Source organism: Megalops cyprinoides, chromosome 3 (assembly GCF_013368585.1).
Source record: "Megalops cyprinoides isolate fMegCyp1 chromosome 3, fMegCyp1.pri, whole genome shotgun sequence".
NCBI lineage: Eukaryota > Metazoa > Chordata > Actinopteri > Elopiformes > Megalopidae > Megalops > Megalops cyprinoides.
Window position 1 is genome coordinate 32119247 of NC_050585.1, and position 19354 is coordinate 32138600.

A 19354-nucleotide genomic window follows, 5' to 3' on the forward strand; every position below is an offset into this window, starting at 1 on the left:
ACTTGGACATTAATTACGCAGTGATCCACAAGGAACACAGGCCATTGTCTGAGGAAAAGGGAAAGGAGGAAATGGCATACTCGGCATACAAAGTGCAACACCAAACACACCTTTGAAATGCAGCTGCAGAATGACAACTCAATGAAAATCAGCAAGGAGAATGCACTGACAAAAAGAGAATAGAGAAACTGCTCCCCAAAAAGCAATCACCAGTGTATCTAATACAATTATATATTATTCATTATGTCCTATAAGTCACCCGTCTTTAATGGATCAGGTTAGGACTCACTCTTAAGCTGCATCATAAATCTAACACCATCATACACACTACACAAGTATCTTACAAACAATGTCTGTGGTCAGGTATTTGAACAACTGTCATTATTGTACATGAATAGGACCACACAGCGCACATAAAAACAATGGGTATTGTTCAGGGAACAAACCCTTGTAGAAATTACTACAGTTGCAAATGCATACTAATAGTGTTACAAAGCATTAGCATACATATATTCTCTACTTTCACTTTGTTATTTTTCAGTAAAGTGCATTTAAAATATAGTTCTGAGGTCAAGAATACAACTTCTGTTAATTACATGATATTGATTTTAAAAAGCCACTAAAGACTGAGGTTATAAAGAAATTAATGAAAAAGACCATGAAAAATGACTGTATGGCACGGCATGTTTTGGCATGTAAACTCTTCCCTCCTGGAATGGAGCTATTGTATGGTGGGTATACAGTAAGAAAATAGAGTGATTTGTTCAAGACTAACAAAGACCAACATTCAAGTGAACTACACACTAACAGCATTTGTTTATAAGAAAGCTGAAAACACAAAAAAGGAAGAAAAAACCTTAAGAGCAGTCTGCTTGAGGAGGATGTTACCTCAAGATTGAACACACTCCCTCCTGCCATTGTTAAGGAGCTGCAGACATGTGTCCACCATGGCGGTGAATTACATGACTTCTAGTCCACTACAAGAAGGTTAATGGTGTAGAGTTCGAGAGGTAATGTACAGTCCCAGACAGGGCACTGTGTTGTCATGATAGGCTGAGCACAGGGTGACTTGATGTCCCAAACTGGGCCACTCAGTTGAGGAGCTTTCTTTCTGTAATACTACAAAAACAATGTGCTTGATTAGGTCCAGTGAGTCCGAAGGGCCTTTAATGACCATGCTGGAGAGCTTTCTCCCACTGATCCAGGCACGCTGTGTTTGGAGAATTCTGCTGTCATGGGGTTGAAGAGCTTGTGCTGTCTTTACTGTATGTGCTGTGGGTTTGAGTAATGCCAGTCCACTGGGTCCAACCAGAGGACATCAAAGACATTTTGAGATGTCCCTTTCCTCTAGCCTACCTACCTGGTGGCTGCTTCCTGGGGTGAAGGTGTGAGATTGGAGGGGCGAGACCTGTGGCCACACTACATTGTATGATTTATGTGGTAAATACCCTTATTCCGAATGAGTTCCAGTCTTTATATCTATTTATACAGCTTGTTATTTACTTGTTGATTTACTTAAGTAATTCTGGTTACCGGCAGGGACCTACTCTTGATTCAAGACAAAGACAAACTTAGAGAGCAGAACTGTGATGAACTGTGTCTTCACTTGGGAGTCCTCTTTCATAGTATTTGCATGGAAATTCCCTGATGAGGAACAATGGTTCCTCCTTTCTCCATTGTTGGGATCCAAATGATGCTTGTGATCAAAGGGTGAAACTATCCACCTCCACCTCTAACAGTTAAACAAGGTTCTCTTGAATGGCAGGCTTTCTTTGCTCTTGAGAAGACAATTAAAATGTTTTGATAAGGATTGGCTAAGTAAGAAGTGAGTTTCTTTGAAAGAATAGCAGGATGATCTTACGGTCTCTTTGAGTCCCTGTTAGTCTGCTGTAACGTGCAGAGTGCAGGGCATTGGCACATCAGTCTTTCAGGGAGAGCTGAGCTTCCTTGTTTTCAGATTCCCTGGGTCTACAAGGTAAAAAAACACAAGAAATTAAAGCAGGCAAAAACACAGAGCATGCAGATATGAACAGACAACCAGGACCAGATAAACACAAAATCCACAGCAGTAACTGACAGAGCCCTTTACCTCCCAGCCTGCTAGAGTGTCCCCTGCAGCTCTCTCCCAGGATTAGCTGCAGGGTATCCGCTAGGATCCGGCCCTCCTGCCTGCGGGTCACGTTCCTCACCAGCCTGACAGAGAGAGAGAGTGGTACTGTATCTACCCTCACTGCTTGCTGTTCCAGAGATCTTTCAGTTTCCCACAGCTATAGCCATCTTGCCTCTCCCCAGCCAAAACACTCACCACTGCCCTTCACCATCTTCCTGCAAAAGCTGGATGACATCACCACACTTGATTATGAGGTCATCAGGCCCACACTGTTGACATTCTGCCACGGCCCTGTACTTGTCTGGAATCTGGGAAAAAAAAAGACACACAGGGTGATGACAGACTCTTGACTGCATACAATAGTGCTGAAATGGTAGGTGGCGAGAGAAGAACATTGTGAAACGTAAGCCTTTCATTTACTGGGCATATATAAACACATGTGAATTCAAGATTCAAAACTCACTACCTGCTCCATGACATGTCTACAGCCTCCCTAAATGAAGTCAAAACCCACCTCTTCAGGCTGCATTTCGGTTCCACCTCATTTCCCACCCCCTAACACTTGCTGCTTGTGTTACTTGCTGCTTATTTTATGTGAAGTATTGTGATGTATTATGGATACTGTGCGATGTATGACAGTGTATGTACTTGGCTTCCTTTAGTTTTTCAGCTGTCTAGTTTTAGGTTAGCACAAGTTAACTTGTGGTAGTGGTTGAATGGTGCTGTGCTCACACTCACTGGTCTAGGAATGTTGTTAGCTGTAAAATGGATAAACTTCTGTTCTCTTGTGTTGGAAGTCACTCTGCATAAAAGTGTCTACTAAATCATGTAATGTAAAACGAATGCGTTGGCATGACAAAACGTTGGACTCAAATTCAATAACTAAAATTAGAACTAGTATCCCAAAGAATTTCTCTGACACAACATTTAGCAGATGAATGGAGGTTGGACGGAGCTGGATCACAAAAGATATTATAAAATCCACAGCCTCAGTGGTCCTTGTTCTGTAGTAACCACAGTGCAGACAAATATGGAAGCCATCTGTTTGGAGACTAGCCCGATCCCGTCGGGAACACATAGCGGCAGCTGATCATGTGATCACAGTGCATAAGTGGGCATTTCCCAATGGGCTTTACTCACCAGCTGAGGAGCATCCTCCTCCTCAGTGTCAGACAGATTTGAGAGATCTGTGGTTCCACTCCAGTCCTCCAGCCCCTCGCAGATATCTACAGATTGAGAGGCACCGGGCCAGCCTGAGGATGACAGAGATTGTGAAAGTGTGTGACACCCACTGCAACTGCACAAATCACAGCTACGCACCACACTGACGACATCATGCGTGAAACACCAGTTCTCTTCTCCACCATCCCGGCCGCACCGCATCATTCAAATTTGGTCTTTCTGGTTCCTGTCTAATGTTCAAGTAGTAGTAATAGTTTCACTGGCTATTTCTCCAGTGAACTTGCCACCCCCTCGTGGCGAGGCTACGCTCAGACTGAGCGTGCCCAAACAGGTCTGGACTCACTGCGCCGGTTCAGCTGCGGCTGAGGTGACGAGATGACCGGGTCCGTCAGGACCGGGCTGGTGCGGCCCGACTCTGTCTCCTCCGAGCTGTAGGAGGCACTCTGCAGCTTGCTGTGAGGAGGGACATCAAAACAAGCTGAGCAGCCAGAGAGGGGGGAGGGGCTCCAGGAAGTGCACACCAAGATACTGGCCACGCCGTCCAGCAGCGCAGCGGAACAGAACAGAGGACAAATCAGAACAGGGGAAAATATAGCCTCCAATTATACAGCAAGTATCCTTCAAGCTACGACACACAGTGATTGCCACGTTTTGAAAACCAACAGTAACTTGTCAATGGTGTTGGTATGGGATCTTTTAAAAGCACACAGTGAAACACATCAACTGATTGGAGCAGCAGCCCTCGCAAATGCCTCTGGAATGTGGTATGGTCTGTACAGAGAGGTCCATGAGACAACACAAATATGGCTTTGACTGACTTGTCATCTTTTCGTATGTCAATGAGAAAGCATGAGTGTGGTTTTGACGTTTGTAGTTTGATATGTCATTCTGACAGCAGAAAAGTGACTTTGATTAAGTCATCATCACTCCACATGCCAACAAGACAGCAGAAATGTAACTTTGTGACATCGTGCCACCCATTAATGAGCCCATGTGATTGTGCGGCTGCAAGACCTCCTGGGGACATCAGTGGGGTGCCAAGTTCAGTGATGTACCCTTTGAGACAGCAAGCATTATGAAGACCCACCTGTCAGACAGGGGTGGGGACAGCTGGGACTGATCTGGCACTGGGGAAGGGGGAATGGAGTCATCTGAGAGGCGGAAGAACAGAGAAAGACATGAAGCAAGAAGGGCACCATGTTCAAATCCAAGCATTTCACACAGACTGAACACACCACATGGCTCACGGCATACACAGCACACCGCACTGGGAAATGAGGCTAGAAGAACACACCTTGGAGCACTTTCTGCTGGTTGGTGAGTATTTTGCGGATTTCATTGAGCCAGGCAAGCTTCACTTCAACTGATGGGGCCTAGAAAAACACCAAAGAGTGGAATAGGTGGTACCTTTGCATCTTTGCAGTCACAAAACAAGCAATAACAAAATACTACAGGACTGTACCTCATTGTCCAAAGCATGTTGAAAATAAAAAAAATCTTACTATGCAAAAGAAATAAGCAACAGATGCTGATCCTCAAAATGATACAGTAATTGTAAGGGATACTTCTCTTCAGTCTTCAAAATATCTCTAAACAATTGAAGAGCTCCTCAACATTTTGGCTTGTAGCTTTGTCCAGAGTTCTACACTTCACCTGCACCACGTAGACTTCCTCTCTGCCACTGTACCAGATCTCAAATTTCTTGACATCGCCCTTCACGTTTTCTGTTATCCCCACTGCACTCATCTGCAGGGAAAGAGACACTTTTATCCTTCTGGCACCTCCCCTTCAGGTCCACGGCAAACAAACAAAACCCCTCAACAGCAGTCTCGGCTTGGCATGTAGGCATCTAAACTAATGAGTAGGCCTGAGATTAGAGGTTGAAAAGAATCTCCTCAAAACAGGAAAGCAAATAAACACATTTTCTGCGCATAGCTATTTACAGCATTTTATCTGTCTATTATTGGAGGTCCTCCGACAAGGATGAGCTGAGCGGCACCCCCTGGTGTCCATACCCTGAGGCAGTGTTTGAAGCTGTAGGAGGCAGTTTTTTCGTAGCCCTCTCCGTGCTCCTCCCTGCGCTTGCAGAAGAGCAGCGCCCTCTCGTGCAGGAAGAGGTGTCGCTGCATGGGCTTGAAGCGTGCCAGCTCCTTCATCCGCGTGGGGCCTTTCTTGTGGCTGATCCACACACTGAAGGAGCCCTGCATCAGCACCCGGCCCAGGTCGCTCAGCGCCCCCTGCATGCACACGTAACACAACGGAGCTGATGTCACATCCTGTACCCGGGCAGGCTGAGAGCCTCACTGCACGAAGCAGAGCACATGCACACTATGACATTACATTATTGTCACTTAGCAGATGCTCGTATCCAGAGCGACTTACATAGGTTACAGTTTCATGACATGTGTGGATTTGATGATTTCATGACATTTATACAGATGGATATTTACTGAGGCATTTGCAGGTTAAGTAGACGGCAGTGCCCCAGCGGGGAATCGAACCAGCAACCTTTTGGTTATGAGCACTTCTCCTTACCTGCTATGCTACACTGCCCACCTCATGCATCATGCTTCATCTAATATACAGGGCCCATCTGTGCACAGTCACTGCACTGTGGGGAGCGCTTTGCTTTGCCCAAACAATTTAGACAGCTGAGACTTAACTCACAATTACTGCACACATGTACATGACACTAGGAATCACCATTACCAATGCTCTAATGCCGTACCTCATAGCCTGTGATGGCAATCTGGTGCATGGAGTCATTAACAGACTTGAGGAGGTCCAGCATTGCTGCTAGCGCCCCCTGTAGCTCAGAGAACCCCTCACAGCCAACACTGTACTTAAGTAGCTCCTGTGGGGGTGGATGCAGAAAGTTCAATGCATATCTATGTTCAGAATGTTATGTTCTTTCAAATAAATATCCTACAACTTATTATCAATCTTGGGACACGTTGTATAAGTGCTGTACACAAGTGTTTTCATTACTTAAATGGACTATTGATTTAAATTATGTAGTAAAATAATATCATAGAGGTTTCCCTAACTGTATCATTCCACACTAAAAAATTGGGTTTATCTACAAATAACGCTTTCAGTGACTATTTATATTGTTAATGAACCATGCTTCACAACAACTTATCGCTCAGGCTCAGCTTATCTTTGGGCAATTATCTTGGAACATTTAGAATTACTTGGACATTAGCGGAAACTCTCCAAGAAAGACTTTACAATCTCAATTACCCTGAGGAGAAAAATCAAAATCTATAATCTATTGTGCCATAGAACAATGTTTGCCAAGGTTACATCATTTCAGATTATTGAAAGGATCATTCATGGCTTTTGGAAAACACAGCAATGCTCAGAGTTGGCAGATAAAATTATGAAATATAAACACTAACACAAATTGTAGCTGGCCAGCTCCAATATTAAAGCTACAGTGCAATTTTTCCCCTTACACGGTGAAATCAGGTTGAATTATGGGAAAGAGAAATCCAGGCAGCGCTGAGGGGGCAGAAATTTATCTGACAATCTTTGAATACCCCTCTGGTCTTTCTCGATATTTGCCAGTGACGTGTGGTCTGAAAAATGGCTGTGCTTGTTTCTAACACTGTGCTGCTCAGTTCAGGACTGACCTTCAGCAGAAGCTGGTATTTGGTCAGGCGCTGCACTGGTTTGAGTAAATAAGAGTCCAAGCCCAGTTTATGCTCCAGCTTTTTCTGACACTCCTACAGGGTGAGGGACAGAAAGGACAAGTAATCAATACCATACCTCTTTATCTTTGCCTTTTTCATTTATATGAAAATATGAAATAAAACAAAAATAAGAGAATAAATGTCAGTAAACTTAATGAATAAAAATGACCAATAACCAGTAGTGGGGAAGTGATTACTAGCAGTACAAGTCTTCTGGCAAAAGAGTGGGAGTAAGTAAAGCATTAACCCTAACAGAATACCTGAAAGAAGGCACAGTCGGAAAACTGTCTCCACAGTGACTCAGAGCGTGGCTTGTTCTGACAGTAGCGCTCGTACACCTGGAAATTCTCCTTCTGGAGTGGCACAGAAATCTCCCATGAGACACAAAAGCACAGCCGCACCGGTGCAAATTCAGCGTAACGTAATGTACCCTGCCCCTCTCCACTCCCTCGTGGGTGTCTCACCCTCTCCAGAAAGCAAGCTCCCACCCGCTCCGGGGTCTCCAGGCAGCCCTCCAGATCCTGCAGGAAGATCCTGCGCAGCAGAAGAGGGGCGTTAGACATTATATTTCACTTGGAGTTAACTTTCATCCAGTCAGTGTTATTACTCATTTACTGCGTACGATCATATCAGTTTTAGAAAAGGCTGCATATTTGTTCATGCAATTCAGAATTCATATAGGGTTACATGCATCAGCTGGCTTTATTGCAATGAAGGAAACTGCATGCATGTTCCTTATCCACAGACCCCGCCAGGACAGCCTGTTGAGGTGTCAGAGCACCGAAAGTATCAGGTGATTGCGTGCATGCGCATTTGTGCATGCGTATGCATGCCTGTACACTCATGGGACCTGCCTGCTGTGGAATTTGTAGATCTCAGGCATGTTTCCGAACAAAATCTCCTTTTTGCTGCGCAGGAGGGGAGGCAGGAGGCCAAAGAGGGCAGGGTTGTCCATCTCAGCCCTGTAGCCCTGTAGCATCAAAGATGAGGCCTTGTGTTGTGACCATACATACTGCACGTTCAACACACATGTACTGGCACACAGTCAAAAGGAGAGTGGGAGACTGTTATTCAGCATAATTTCAGAAACAAAAACACACACGACATTCTGGTCATTAAACTTCATACTGGGTTCCATATGAAACATGGGAAGAAGCCATACCTAAACTTTTACTTTAGTATAATAGGGTATTGTATGGGAAATCATCTTAGGGTAACCTCTCAGTGCCTAAGAAAGGGTGTCCTCACCAGCAGAACAGAGAGCAGCTCGTCCACATAGATTCTCTCCGTCTCAATCAGCTCTTTCATTACGTGGCTGAGGAGATTGGACAGAGGCAGAGAGGGGCGAAGAGGGTGAACGTGGGCGACCTTATTACCAGTGTTCCACAGGAGCAGAAATGAGAAAGTGCGGATGGACAGACAGCAGGGCAGACACAACTCACCGCTTCAGAAGGGCAGGGCTCTCCTCCCCCTCCAAAGCATAGGACAGAGAGCTTCGATTCTCCTCGTAGTCATGCATCACCTCTATCTGAGAACAGGAGCAGAGAAAGAGAGAGAGAAATAGCGAAGTATGACACAGAAAGCAGATTTTATTCTCTTTATGTCTGCTTTACTAAATGTTAGTTTTATTTACAAATGTAAATGTGCCAACAAAGATGTGATAAAAGGTCAAAAACAGAAAAAATGAGGGAGGGTGTCCCCATACTAAACATCTGCTAGTTCATTAACAGACACATAATATCCAAAACGCCTCATAGACAACTGGTCAAACTGCAGCACTGTATTCAGCTGGGGTATGTTGGGAATTGTAGTGCATTTCTGCTGCCGGGTACTGCAGTCAAAAAAACCAGTGATGGTGGGTTTTTAAAAGTGGCCTGCCTTGAAGGCAACCTTTTCGAAAGGTGGGCAACATCTTACCTTCCTAGAGTTTGGACCTTTCCGAGAAGCCCTCTTGCCTGGCAGAGAGAGGTCAAAGGAGAACTTTAAGCTGGAATTGAAGTCTACACCTAATGAAATAAAACAAAGGGAGTTACTGTATACTGGCACGCTGCTGGATGCTGGACCATTCGCAAAGTGCAGGAGTCAGGCACGGTTTCCCTGAAGCTGCGAGACATGACAAGCAAAACCTCAGTCAGCGTGCCTGATACTTTGCTCTCGGGGACTGCAGGGCTTCCCTTTCATTCCTCCCAGGACTTCAAACGGGCACACGGCACACAAAGGGACACAAAGAAGATCACAGCCGGGCTGAGGATCACAACCTCCTGTATTCAGATCCTCATAATTATGGTGTGCACATTTCTTTTCATCTTCTGCATCTAAACGGGATTGCCTCCCATTTTGGAGTATCCAACTGGGATGGGCATCTTTGGATGTCGGGCATTCGTCTTACATTCGTCTTTCTTCATTACTCATTACTGGTCCACAAAAATAAAACAAGACGAGCCTGCTCACTGGCAAACAATTTAATCCTTGAAGATAAAAAGGACAGCAAGCAACAACCAATGCACCTTTATAACAAGCAAGAGATTTAACAGCATCATGTAATCAAAGGATTTTGCATGTCCACGAAGGCCACTCTCTTTCTTCAAGAGTGCCACAGTGATTGATTAGGAATGAGGAAAATGAAAGTTAATGCCAAAATATCAAACTCAGAGAGGAACTAAAGTCATCAACTATTGTCTCTTACCGTTTACACCACACTGAGTGCACATTCCGTGTGTATTCATATGTGTGTGATAGCAATGGGAAATTCACGTATCATTTATGTTTGTGCATTTAAGCCTTAGCACTGTGTGGAGACTCTTACCATGCTTCGGGGAGAAGAGAGGTGATTTGGAGCGAGGCGGGTTCTCTGGGCGGGGTGCCACCAGCTGGACTGGCCGCACCTGCACGTCGGCCAGCTTCCGAAGGCACACCTGCCGGTTCTGGATCATCCCCTGCATGCTGGAGAACTTGTCATGGGCCACCCCGATCTGAGCCTGGAGTAGGAGGGGCACAGGGGAAGTGAAGGGTGGGGAAAGAGGGTGAGAGGTCAAACTGAGCCTCTGCACTGCATGTTTATGTGCCCTGACACAGCACTGAGGCAACACAGACCCAAGCAGCACAGTTAAACACATATGTGAGGGAGCTCACCATCCTTCTGCTGCCATCCACGCACCATTATGCACTACACACGCCCAGCGTTGCTGACAAAGTGACAATGTGAGGAGAGCTTTCATCGAAAAAAGATGGATGAAATTGCTTGAGGGCTCCGCGGGAGCTAATGGCAAAGACTCAAGCCAGTTCACTTATGTGTGTATGCAAGCGTGTTCTGTATTCCTTATGTTTGGAATGGGGAGGAGAAAACGCGCTGCCGTGGGGCCAGATTAGCTACTGACTGCAGGAATGGACAAAGCTGATGGTGCTGTCTGGGTGAGAGCCTGTGGGTGAGGGACTGTGGTTTACCTGCAGCTGGGGGGTGAGGACAGACTCAAACTCCAGACTGAGAACATCGGGGCCTGCACTGAGGGGAGGGGGGGCCCCCTCCTGGAACCTCTCAATGTCCCGCAGAGCGGCCTGCGCCCCTTCCTTGGACTGGAACTTATCCACCAGCTGACTGGCCAAGAGGTAGGCTCCCTCATCACACCAACGCAGGACCTGGGGCAGAGACACACGCACGCACCCACACACGCACGCACGTGTGCACGATCACATCACACACAAACACGCACGGACACACGTGCATGCACACAACAGACACACCAATGGGAGTCACAACCATGGACAGCCAGACTGCCCCAGGCTTGGCTTAAGCACTGCATGTGGACATGGGGGCCTGGGGGATGGCTAGACAGACTTGTGGCCAGAGACAACACGGGGCGCAAGGGACAGAGCAAAGCCTCTTGCTGTGTCAATGGGCACACACACATAGCTGACCTTCGCAGACAAACACAGACGAGACAACAAGGTCACAAAGAAGCAGAAGCCACACATATTTGCTCTGATACACCGTACGTTACTCGATCACTTTTTTGCGTTTGAAAGGATATGACGTGACTCTGGAGAATGAATGGATGAGCCCTTCTTGTAGATTTAAGAGGTGTTCTTCTGCTTTTTTGTGACAAATGTGATTGTCTGTTTTCAGCACCCTCTACAGTTCCCACATCCCACCATTTCGGGCAACAAGGTCTCCACATCACGATGATCACACACAGAGCCTTACACAGGTTAGTCCAGGCATTCCCAGCTTTTCTGAGTCTAAAGGCCCCCGTTCACTCTCAAAGTATACTGCACAATGACATGCTGACGCAAACAGACACTGCTCTGCGTGAGCATACACAGTGTGTTAGCTAACACACATTAACAAACTAGAGGCAAGAGGGATCTGGGAGGAAGAAAGGGGTTTCATGAGGATGGCTGAGAATTGAGATCTTGAGGTTGTCTCGGGGGGGGTGGGGGGGGTGGGGCGGGGATTGGATGCAGTTAGGTGTTGTGATCTGGGGTATCCAATGATAGCTATATGATAGTTTAGCAACAAGCAACATTTTAAGACGACCATTGTCTTGGTTATAATTGACTCGCTATTGTCACTATTATTATGGAAAAAAAAATAGTATATTTTCAAATAATGTCAGTTATGTGCCCAATATAATATACTGCATGCTGTAGTCCCCCAGCCAGGGGAAGAGTGGGGGTAGATTTGCTTAAAAAAAGACACTGCACTTGTCTAACAGTACATTTAAGCATCACACAATGATAAAAGAAACAACATGCAGTATAAAACAGCACTACACCAGCTTAGCTTCACAATACCTACCTAACATTCAAGTATATTAGCCTTCCAAAGCTTCTTCATGAAATCATGATGACCAGGGTGTTAGCCTGGGTGACAGTGTGATCTAATGTCTTGGAATTGGGCTTGCAATCTGAGGGTGATGTGTTAATTCTTCAGTGGAAACTTGTTTAAATTTTCAGTTATCCTTGAAAAAAGACTTACAGATGGAATTTTAGGTATTTTATATTACATACTTGGTATTATAAGTTACCTTATGCAATTTAAGTTACCTTTCTGTATCATTACCTTGTATCCCCTGCAGTATCATTTCTGACTGATTTATATATATTACACCCTTTCATGAGTGGTCAGTTCTTCAATGAAAGAACGCTGTTAAGTTGAAGAATCAGGACTAGGTTAGCCTTAAACAACCCATGTAAATAACAAAGGAGAGAAACTCTGACCATTTCACTCACTGCTTATTTATTCATAGTACATACACATTCTCAGTTCTGAACTATTGCTTTTATTGTGATTGCTGCTACAACAGGCATAAAACATGTACGTGGATCTTTGAAATCAAATCATCTGTGGAGAGCAGCAAATGAGTTCACTTATGATCAAAGGCATTCCACAGGGCTTGCAGAATGGTAAAATCCTTACCATTCAGAGTGGTTGCACTCTGCTTGGTAAGCTTGACTCAGAGGCAGCATGCGGCATAGGGCTGCTCTGTTTTAGACCGCGTGCTGTACCGCTGCCAGGACAGCAGGCAAACGTGTGCTCTACATCCTGTTGGTAAAGCAGCAGGTCCTGGGTGTGTGTGTGTGTGTGTGTGTGTGTGTGTGTGTGTGTGTATCCTGTACCTCCTTAAGGCTTGGCAATAGATTCTGAGTGTGTGTGTGTGTGTGTGTGTGTGTGTGTGTGTGTGTGTCTTATACTTCCTTCAGACACATCAGTAGATTCTGTGTGGACTATACCTCTTTCAGGTACAGCAGTAGATTCTCGGTCTGTGTGTGTACGTGTGAGCGTTCTACACTTCCTTCAGACATAGCAGGTAGGTTCTAGGTCTGTGTGTGGGTGTGTATTCTGTACCTCTTCCAAGCGAACCAGCAGGTCATGGGTTCGATTCAAGGCAGCCCGTTTGGTTCTCAGGGCAGTGGTCAATACATCACAGAGGTGGCGCAGCTCATTACAGCGCTGTACGATCAGAGCCATGGCGTAGTGGTGGCTGGCAGCCAGCTGGTGCCCATGCAGGATGATGATCTGTGCACGACCCATATCATCCTTCAGAGAGTAGAACACAGTTAGTCTCTTTTACCACCAAGCCAGGAGCCAAACTGTATTCTCTTGGATATAGCAGCCAACACACACAGTCTCTGTGAAATATCCCTGTAATAATGATCACTGACTGACCATGCTGGCTCTCACCTCTGCCCGTGTGTTCAGATTGTCCAGGTCTTTAATCAGCTGCTCTGTCTGGGCCACAGTGGCCGCTACAGTAACAATGCCCCGCACTTGGGCTGATAGCTTTTCCAGAGAGGACTCCATCTGGCACAGGAGAGTGATCATGTGACCAAAAGCTCACAGTCTCATCCAAAGACACAAAATAACCTTATTGCAAACCTCAACCACAGGTGTATTCATGTTACAGTATCCTTAACTCCAAAGTTTAATCATGTCACCAGTATTGATACCTCCAAGTGTATCCATGCTCTCACTGCAAATAACTCCACGTGTATTCATGCCCCAAACACATAGTCATATGTAAAGATGGCTATACCTCGTGAAAGCTTTGCTCGTATCTCAGAAGTTGCAGGTATTGCTTCAGCTTCAGGTGATGTTTCTCAAAGAATTCATCGAAGGCCATCTCCATGTCCCGCAGTTGGGCCAGCAGCCTGTGAAGGAAGCACAGTTCTAAAGGTCCAAAAGACAGAGGCTAACACGTCAGTAAGACTCAGAAATAAATGAAAGGGAATATTTTAAGCTTCACAGCAGGCAGTGTCAGGAAGTGCTTACTTGCGAGCAATGCTACTGAATCAGAAATAAATTGATAGATCCTGCCCTCGTCTAATGCTAATTCAATCCAACATGAAAGTGCACAAAAATATGCTAATTATTTATTTATAAATGCTAATAACAGTAACTGCTGTCAGAAAATCCAGATTGAGCACATCACCTGCTTTATGAACCAAGCACGTAGGGAACAACTTCCTTTTAGTATTGAGAGCAGGCTCTGGGTTGTTCGAAATATGACACATGACCACCAAAGTCCATCACACATCTGTTTGGGCTGGAAAATGATGCAGGCAACTCTGTACCTCTGCACTGTCTCCCAGTCCTGGTTGACATCCCTCGGCTCACCAGAGCCCGCGTTCTTGGAGGCCTCCAGGCTGGAGAGGAGGTGACGCCCCTGTCTGATCACTGACCTGATGTCATCCTGCAACAACATCACAGGCATCACTATCAATCTCATCACTAGAGAAGAAGCTAACTAGGGAACAGCTGCACAATGGTGTTTAAAACACCTAAATCACATGAATGTCTGAGTATGTGTGTTAACTAATCATATAATCAAGCAATGTGCACTAGAGCAGGTGACAGTACCTTCAGTTGCCTGTATTTGTCAGTGTGGGACATAAGGAGATAGTCAATGGCATTTCCCTCATCCGGTAGCTCTGTCTCAGCCAGCTCTGTGCCAAATCCCTGCAGCATCTGAGCAATCTCCTTCACTGTGACTGCAAAGCTCTCAATGGCCTGCAGGGGGAGCCAGACAACCCAGATGAAGTCAAAGGCCAAGGCTGGTAATACACTTGTATAATGTTTATCTCAGTTGTGCACAAGTTGTGTACTTACATGGAAACAAAAGTTACTACATACATTAACAAGAGATCTAGTTACTTTATTGGACAGAGAAACTGGAATATGCCAACAGGGTGTCAGTTAGCACCCTGTACCACCCATAATGCTGACAAATAAGTCATAATATTGACATTCATACATTAATGTTCACCTGAGAATCAGCAAGCTATACACACACACACACACACACACACAAACACACACACACACACACACACTTTTTGGTTAAGGTTATGTACAGCATTCTGATGAAAGCTTCAACTCAAGCACAGCTGAGTGTTATGAATATTCAACAATTATATCAACCAATCAGAAAATGATCATACAGCAGAACGCCATCTGGGGAATGTTACTGGTGGATGGAAAGATAAACACTGCCTTGCTTCAAAGACATATTTTATGTTTCTTAATAAACTCATCAGGGACAGAAGTGCAGTATAAAATATATAGAAGTACAGAAAGAGGAGTGAAGTAATTAGCTAGATTACAAACATAAACCATCATTTTTGATGTATAAAAAGAAAAGACTAGCATAATGAGAAACGCAAACAGCCGAGAGAACTGTGGTGCTATCATTATTAATACACTGGTGAGAATGACAGGATGTGCACAGGAAACCAGCAGCACTGACATGTGGCACAGGCAGAGGGTGTGGCCTGCCACAGAAGTCCTGTGTATCTGGTATCAGAGACAAACGCTTGACACTTGACATCATTGTGATATCTAGAGTCAGATATTTTTACTATGGGTGCTAGTGTTCAGGTGAGGCTTAGTATTACCATTAACAACAAGGTTATGAATGGTGTGTATAGTAGTCTTTGGAGTGGGCCATTTTGGTTCATTGTGACAGCATCAGCACCACCACAATTGTTGGCACCAGTGTTAGTGCTGTTTATACCATCAATGTTATAAGAACACCGCCCATTTGGCCTCATATGGATGAGCATTAGTGCTGACTGACTGATAGTGTCAAAATTAGAGTCAGTGCCAACAATGAGACTCCTGTCAGCAGTTTACCGTGCGGAGGACGATCCAGTCGCTGTGGCAATACTCCAGCGTTCCACCAAACTCTGATGTGAGCTGGTTCTCATCAATGTAGCGCAGCAGGTCTGTGACAGAGCTGAGCATCACCACCTGAGGCAGGGGAAGACAAGCATGACACTGAGTGCAAGACTCAGGTAAGGGCACAGATGCAAGACAGACTTACCCAAGCTTTAAAAGAGTACATTACCCGCTAACTCACTTCCTACACATATAGTAAAATGATCTTTCTCCTTTATGGTTTCAGCCTGACACATGTACAGTCTTGATGTCAGATTCCCTGAAATGCCCACAAAAGTGATACAGCCCTGTCAGTCAAGGGCATGAAGCAGCCTAGCCTCGACATGTGCAGTAATGGGGCCTTATTTTGAAACCTGAAAGTGTTTCCACTGAGTTGTCAGCCGCACCTGTGCCTTTCATCATCACCCAGCTCAGTGACAGGACGTGTGTCACTGGTATTCAGTTCAGCCAGGTCTGTCAGAGCCAGATAGAAGGGCGCGGCCCCTTGACGTAGCCTCGTCTGCCTTACCGGCATCTTGAGCATGAAGTCCTCCTGGCTGAAGCGGAAGCCGATGTCTGTGGCAGTGCGCTGGAGGAAGCTGGTTGGCCGGAGCACCAGGACCAGGTGGAGGTTTCCCGGAAACGATGCCTAAAGACAGCAAAGGAGGCCTCCGATTATTTTCCCCCCCTCTTACACCAAGACATGTGACATGTGCAACCAAGCGCACCTGCTACTGAAATTTAGATGACCCCTCTCCCAAAACACCCTCAGAAACACTGTGGAATTTCAGTGGGCTGTCGTTGCACACATTTCTTTATTCACAACTGTTGTAAATAATTCAGTTCCTGTTCTTGCCTCCGATTAATGTTGGCAGTATTTATTTGCGCTCTAGAAATGGCTGCGCTCCAAAAGCACAGTTTTAATCCATGATTCATTCCTGTTGTGCCCATTGCATGCAACTAAATCTGGTTTGTTAAGTCCGCTCCTTGGTGATGGTCTTCATCTGGCCCTCTAGAAATGGGTAGGCTGTGGAGAGCTGCGCTGCCTCCCACACCCTACAGGGGCTGTGCTAAATCTGGGTCAGTTTCTTCCCACTCCTCAACACTTTACACAGCAGGGCTCCGGATCATCCCGACTCTGGCCCTCCCTAAACTGCGATCCCATGGCAAAGTTCCAAATCATCTCCCTGGACCTGGACTGTATTCCCTTGACACCCTCCCCAGTCACTGTTAGTGTGCACACTAACAAACAGCCAGGCTCCTAAATGTAAAAACCCCAGGTGTCAAATCACCTAAAGCGGCACAGAGCAGACCGGAGCGGCACCTAGAGCGGCACAGAGTGGATGTATTCTGAGCCAGACTGCTGTGACATCACACTAAATTGCGTTTGTTGTTAAGGTTCACTGGTGCTCTGAGATGCTGCAGGGCAGCTGCTCAGGTACAGGGCTGCTCAGAACCAGTCTGTGGCTTCCCTCGGGAGCATCAGTGCAAATCTCTCTAAATACTGTCTCTGTCTCTCTCTCTAAAGAAGAAGAAGCTGCCTCTCTGTCACTGCTGACAAGCAATCAGTACCCGTGTGACGTGGCTGACCACAAAGCTTGTTGGCCTGCAGCTCAGTCTTTTAATTAGCCTGAACTCAAGCCCAGCAGCTGTAGAAGCTCTGTCACACTATTTTGCAGCCCTGCAGGGATATCAGTATGGTTTTCTCATACATTATAAGCATTTAATTGTTGTCTTAACACTTTATAGGCAAAATGATGTGTGCATATTAACAAGCAATTTTAGTGATACATATAACCAATGTTATTCACTGCATCCACACATGTAAATATAATGATCAGGGGGCATGAAAGCTGATAGACAGTCACTTGGGGAAGCAAATAAGGGAGTTATTTGCAGTGTCAGGTAGATTTATTGTGACAAAAATGTGACGTAAGAAAGATACCATGTTTAGATGATCGTACTCTATGTAAGATGGAAGATTTTCTTTGGATAATCACCGGTTTAAACCACATTTCTACGCTTAATACAGTGGAAATTTATCTTCTAAAAGCCCCAAACTGATACGGGACAGCCCGTAAGAATGTTGTCTGATTGTTTTTAGGTACCGTCACACCTTTGACATTGATTTGCCCTGTAAATTTAAGCGCTCTTTTAATGACTGCACCAACTACGTCGTTATACAACAGACCGTACCGATGTGCTACCGTGCGCAAATGTAAACATACAAACGCAGGTGTGCAGCATTTCTTTCTGGTTTTAATGCATGCATCGCATGACTAAGACGAATTCTAACTCTCCACCGCAGTCACGCACGGGCTTCTGCTTACACCATGCACTGTGCTATGCAGCATTTTCCCTCCCTATCCCAACTTGTGAGAAAACTCCTGCGCCCGTGAATAAACTGGGGAAGAAAACGCCTTACCGCGGTCCTCCGCATCCTGGGTATTCCTCTGTGCGGATTAGCCTCCGCCATTATTTTAGATGTGGTAATTTAGGGATTATTTCCCCTCCTCGCTTCCCCCACCCTCCGCCCCTCCGGCCGCCGGTACCGCGGTGTTAGCTCAGCCCGCGAGACACTCAGCAGCAGCAAGAAGCCGCAGCGTTGACGATGCGGCTGCCACTAACAGGGTGGCAGCACTGTGTCCGCATCACCTCCCGCGGTCGGTACCTCTCACCTCGTCATGTTTTAACGCGATTAGTTTCCGGTCAGCAGCCAATACAGTAGCATATTATTGTATCGACAGTATGTAGTAACCTACCACCAAGTACATCTACAACTACGTATAGGTTTAGCAGATTGCATAGCGAGAATGAACGAGGGGTACTCATTTGGGGCAATGAGGTATGGTCATTGAAGTTTGATTCACAATACAAAAACATCACAGAGAGGTTTAAACATAAAACACCATGAACTGAGTTTCGCAAAAGTATAAACCATAATGCTTGATTATGATAACTTAAGCTATTTTGGATAAGGGCTTAGTGATATTATTTTTATTTATTTTTTTTTAAGCCCAATTAGCACCATGGATAGCGATCCTGCTCGGGGCCTAGTACAAGTGGCTAGTACATGTACGACTTTCTTGATACCGTTTTTTCCAAAGCATAAAATGACTTTACAAACGTTTGTAAGAATGACAAGTTAAAGTCTTACATTATTTCTTTTCCTAAGATAAATTTAAGAGCGTCAGTGTAACCATAACCAAATGGAGATACTCATGCAAAATGGAATTAAGCATTGTTCAAGCAAATTAATATTATGAGATTTCACTACATTAAACGCGTCCTCTTCATTCCTGACATTCTCCAGATGATTTGGAGGCTCACCGCTACTCTTGCCAGTGCCATTTTGATGGAGGTCCAGGTGTCCAGTCTTCGGTCAAGAATAATGACATACTTCACTTTAGGCTGCTGTGTTCTAAACAAGTGAAAGCGAAAATAATAATGATTCAAACATCTGAATGCAATAAAAAAAATCAGTGTAACACGCATGCGCATATACATACACATATGTGTGTGTGATAATTTTACTACATGAGCTGCCTCATTTTTCATGTATGCACACACAAATGTATATACTTGATTTTACTATACATATGACTATACAAATGAGCATACTATGAAAAAAATACACCATTAAAGCATAGAACAATGATTAACATTCAGTTAAGAACTTTGTCACTATTTAGAGAATCTTATAAAACAAACAGT

General features: G+C 45.1%; 1 protein-coding gene across 1 annotated transcript; it reads right to left on the reverse strand.

The window, feature by feature from the left end:
* Nucleotides 1-682: 682 nt before the first annotated feature.
* LOC118775166 (proto-oncogene DBL-like) lies at nucleotides 683-18249 on the reverse strand. Its single transcript, XM_036524919.1, has 27 exons — nucleotides 18066-18249; nucleotides 16170-16289; nucleotides 15617-15733; nucleotides 14345-14494; nucleotides 14059-14177; nucleotides 13521-13635; nucleotides 13169-13288; nucleotides 12833-13024; nucleotides 10432-10623; nucleotides 9794-9965; nucleotides 8905-8993; nucleotides 8430-8515; nucleotides 8236-8302; nucleotides 7842-7957; nucleotides 7452-7521; nucleotides 7248-7340; nucleotides 6928-7020; nucleotides 6021-6146; nucleotides 5308-5529; nucleotides 4946-5038; nucleotides 4587-4665; nucleotides 4380-4443; nucleotides 3636-3820; nucleotides 3251-3363; nucleotides 2306-2418; nucleotides 2090-2193; nucleotides 683-1968 (listed from the first exon to the last, which is right to left on the reverse strand). The coding sequence occupies exons 1-27, from the start codon at nucleotides 18114-18116 to the stop codon at nucleotides 1928-1930; spliced, it is 3102 nt and encodes a 1033-aa protein (XP_036380812.1). The 5' UTR covers nucleotides 18117-18249; the 3' UTR covers nucleotides 683-1927.
* Between the last annotated feature and the right edge of the window lie 1105 nt (nucleotides 18250-19354).